The 4,570-nt window shown below is 32.6% G+C and overlaps 1 protein-coding gene across 1 annotated transcript; it reads left to right on the forward strand.

Annotated features, from left to right (window-relative positions):
- The first annotated feature begins 623 nt into the window (after positions 1 to 623).
- LOC139901283 (protein FAR1-RELATED SEQUENCE 5-like) lies at positions 624 to 4,302 on the forward strand. Its single transcript, XM_071884012.1, has 5 exons — positions 624 to 717; positions 1,484 to 2,291; positions 2,532 to 2,790; positions 2,902 to 3,507; positions 3,790 to 4,302. Exons 1-5 carry the CDS (start codon positions 624 to 626, stop codon positions 4,300 to 4,302), a joined length of 2,280 nt encoding a protein of 759 aa, XP_071740113.1.
- Positions 4,303 to 4,570: the final 268 nt, after the last annotated feature.

Genomic DNA, 4,570 nt, shown 5'->3' on the forward strand with positions numbered 1-4,570 from the left:
ACCAGATTAAACCACCAATTTGTACTGGAAGGGTATTTTCGTCTTTTGCCAATTACACCCTTACGTACTTGACAAAACCTCGAAGGCTATCGATCAAATCCCTCAAAACCCTAACAGGCTCCTGGCGATCGGCGATTAACGTTTCTCCGGCGACCGATCGGTCATCTTCAACCTCGTTAACACCGTTATAACACCGTTAACGATTCTAACGGATTTAACGTTAATTAGTATAAGCAGTCGATCACTCAAAAATTGCAGGATATACGAATTCTTCTCAAAATCAATTGATATTCACCTTCAATTTAAGCAAAATGGAACCAGAAATCGATATCAGTAACGAAGAACAAATCAAAATCCAGAATGCTGAAGGTATGTGTATTGTTTCTTCTTTAATCACATGTGATTAAATTTGGATGAAACAGTATTTACTTTGAATTTGAGTAATTTCTTTGTCAATCACATGTAAATTCCAGTTAAAGTGATAATCATAAATAGAATGAAGACAGAAACTGAACTGTTGTAAATTTCAAGTTAGTCAATCACATGTGATTGAGTTTAATGATATGTATTTTGTTGCATGATCGTTTCACTGCTGCGAATCAAATTGTCCAATCAATTAATCAATGGAAGAAGAATACGAAGCAATGGAGCCAGAAAACGAACCAATTGAAGTAGAATACGAGATCAGTGATGAAGAAATTATAGATAACGCTACAGGTATGTTTTTTTTTCGTATTGGATCACATGTGATTGGGTATTATGATGATACATTACTGTGATTTAATACCTGTGATTATACTGTGATTGTATATATTCAATCACATGTGATTATCTTTATTTAATCACATGTGATTTTGTTTTATATTAATACCTGTGATTATACGTATGATGAAATAAAACATATTGTAAATTTTTTCGTATTGGATCACATGTGATTGGGTATTATGATGATACATTACTGTAATTTAATACCTGTGATTATACTGTGATTGTATATATTCAATCACATGTGATTATCTTTATTTAATCACATGTGATTTTGTTTTATGTTAATACCTGTGATTATACGTATGATGAAATAAAACATATTGTAAATTTTTTCGTATTGGATCACATGTGATTGGGTATTATGATGATACATTACTGTAATTTAATACCTGTGATTATACTGTGATTGTATATATTCAATCACATGTGATTATCTTTATTTAATCACATGTGATTTTGTTTTATGATAATACTATATGTGATATGTATATCTGTGTCTCTTATCATGCACTTGTTTCTTGTTAAAAATCACTTGTGATTGTTTTAGTCATTTGTCATATGAATGAGTAAATAACAGTTAAATCACATGTGATTGTCTTTATTAGATATGAATGAGTGAAAGTAACTTATTAGTCACTGATCATGTGTTAGTTGTTTAAGTTATATTTAGTGAACATTTAAATCACATGTGATTGTCTATTTTTTTTTTGGACAGGTATAGATACACCAATAGTAGGTACAACACGTAAAAAAGCAACACCAGGTGGTTCATTGTATTATGCACCAATTGTTGATGAGAGTTTACTACCAGTTGTTGGAAAAAATTATGGAACACTTGACGAGTGTGAAAAAATGTATAGGTTATACGCGTTTCATGCATGTTTTGACATACGAAAGTCAACTCAAAAGACTACAAAATCTGGGTTGGTGAAGCAGAAATATTACTTGTGCAATAGAGGTGGTGTGCCAATGCAAGTGAACTTTGACACATTGCAAAGTAGTAAAAAGCCAATTAGGAAAAGCAACATGGAATGCACCGGATGTAGGGCTAGGGTTAAATTCGATTGGGTGTATGGAACTAATATGTTTATACTGTCCGACTTTCAAGAACACCATAATCATGAGTTGCTACCCCAAGAGTACCGACATTTAAGTAAAGCGGAAAGACAGATGAAGTATGCAGAGCAGTTGTTTGTATACCATTCGTCAGTGTCAAATATTGGTCCAACAAAAGCATACGAAGTTTATAGCAATATGAAAGGGTCTGAGAAAAATGTGCATGGGACTGTAACTGATTTCAGAAACTGGAGACGAGATTTGAATGTTTTTATCAATGCAAGTGATTCTCAAATGCTCGTTAACAAAATGGAAGAACGGAAGAAATATGTTCCTGGTTTTTCATTTGAGTACAAGCTTGAAAAAAGTCAACTACATTCAATTTTCTGGGCCGATGAAGTTGCAAAATGCAACTACAAGGAGTTTAGTGACATAATCTCATTTGATGTAACGTATAGAACGAACAGGTATGTTTTCTGGCTCACTAGACTATCTAATCACATGTGATTGACATGTTTTCTGGCTCACCAGGGTTTGTAATTACTTGTGATTGTCATGTTTTCTGCATCATTAAAGTTTACAATCACTTGTGATTGACATGTTTTCTTGGCTCATTATAGTTTCTGATCACATGTGATTGACATGTTATTTGGCTCATTACAATTTCTAATCACATGTGATTGACATGTTAATTGGATTAATGACAGGTACAACATGAAATTTGTACCATTTACTGGCATAGATAACCACCATAGGTGTGTCACTGTTGCTGCGGGATTGATCAGGGATGAAACAGCTGAGAGTTACACATGGCTTCTTACATGTTTCATGAAGACATTCGGGAAAGAGCCAAACATGATAGTGACAGATCAGGACAAATCAATGGCGATAGCGATAAAAGCAGTTTTTAAGACGGCAAAACATAGACTATGCATGTGGCACATTATGCGAAAGGTGCCATCAAAGGTATGAATATTGTTATCAAACAACAAATGTATTTAATCACATGTGATTGAAATGTTTAATGATACATGATTTGCTTAATATGAATGATTAAAAAATGATATGTAATTACAGATTCAAGAAGCAATTCCTACTATTGAAGATGAAGTAGAAAAAGACTTCAAGAATAGACTTAATAAGCTTGTTTGGAATATGTATATCGAACCAAATGTTTTTGAAGAAAGATGGGAAAAGTTGATGCACGATTTCTCATTGAAAAATGATAGTTGGTTCAAACATATGTTTGATATTAGATCAACTTGGATACCAGCATATTTTATCGACACTGAAATGTTTGGTTTGATGCGAACTACTTCAAGATCTGAGAGTGAGAATGCTTTTTTTTCAAACTTTACAAGATCTGCAGCAAATCTGTTAACTTTTATGGACGGCTTTGAATCTGCAATGTTAAAACAGAGGTCAAAGCAAGAATCTTTGGATGCACAGACAATCAAGAAAAATCCAAAATTGTTAACTCAGCTGAAAATTGAAAAGCATGCATTAAAGGTTTACACACATGCTATTTTTGCAATCGTTCAAAAAGAGATTTATGAAGCATTGTATAGCTGTTTATTGGATAAAATGGACAAGGAGGAAGAAACGGAAATCTATGTTGTTAAAGAGGAAAAAGAGAAGACAAAAGAGGGTTCGAATGAAGAAAAACAGTTCTTCCATTACAAGGTAAAATTTATTTACATCTATGTTTATGTTTATAATCACATAAAAATGTAGCCACTTATATCAGAACCTGAGAAAAACATTTACATGTCTGTTTATATATGTAATCACCTGTGATTGGTCAATCCAATCAAAATCTTTTTATCAATCACATGTGATTGATAATATATATATATATTTTTTTTGAAGGTACTTCATAACAGCAAAGACGGATCAATGGTATGTACATGTAGACACTATCTACGATATGGTCTTCTGTGTAGACACTGTTTTTTGGTTTTAAAGAACAAGAACATAGAAGAAATCCCTGAAAAATACATAATGAGACGTTGGAGAAGGGACATAATACCACCCGAGTTAAGATCAAGGAGAAATAGATATGGCAATGAAAACATAGTTGTACAAGATTCTGTTAATGAAATTACCTCAGTTGTTTATGATTGTGTGGAACTTGTAGGCAGTGATGAAAATATGCTAAAAGTGATTCTTGAAAAACTTAAATTGTTGAAGAAAGAAGTTGAAGCTCAAGTGCCAAAACCGTCAAAGAAGAATGATGATATAATTGGAAACATGATTGGAGTTTCAAAGCCTAGTACAATAGAAATACAAAACCCACCTGTTGGGAATTACAAAGGATGTGCAAATGATAAGCGTCTAATGAGCGGAAAAGAGAAAGCAATAAAGGAAAGCAAAAAGAGAAAGCTTACTTGTGGTAAATGTGGACGTGACGATCACAATCAGAGGACCTGTGACAAAAAAAAGAAAGCAAAAGAACAAGCAGAAACTTCAGAAATCTGAAGTTACTACTGAATTATTTAACAATTTTTTTTATTTTTTTATTCTCTTTCGTACAATTGTGAAATTCTGATGTTCCTATGAAATGCTTGAATTACATTTTTTATGTTTTTATTTTCATACAATTTTGAGGTGTTTCAATCATATGTGATTAGATAAGCCAATGAAGAATCACAAGTGATTGGTAGATAATGAATAAGTGATTAAAAACACAAGTGATTGGTGATTAACATTGAAAAACACAAATGATTGCCAAATACAGAATCACAAG

Source organism: Rutidosis leptorrhynchoides, chromosome 3 (genome assembly GCF_046630445.1).
Source record: "Rutidosis leptorrhynchoides isolate AG116_Rl617_1_P2 chromosome 3, CSIRO_AGI_Rlap_v1, whole genome shotgun sequence".
Taxonomy (NCBI): Eukaryota; Viridiplantae; Streptophyta; class Magnoliopsida; order Asterales; family Asteraceae; genus Rutidosis; species Rutidosis leptorrhynchoides.

What these genes read in the sequence shown, in the direction of transcription:
- LOC139901283 (XM_071884012.1), top strand. Translation starts at nt 624, where the DNA reads ATGGAAGAAGAATACGAAGCAATGGAGCCAGAAAACGAACCAATTGAA. An exon ending in TGCGAAAGGTGCCATCAAAG is followed by an intron (nt 2,791 to 2,901) that starts GTATGAATATTG and finishes ATGTAATTACAG; the next exon opens with ATTCAAGAAGCAATTCCTAC. An exon ending in AACAGTTCTTCCATTACAAG is followed by an intron (nt 3,508 to 3,789) that starts GTAAAATTTATT and finishes TTGGTTTTAAAG; the next exon opens with AACAAGAACATAGAAGAAAT.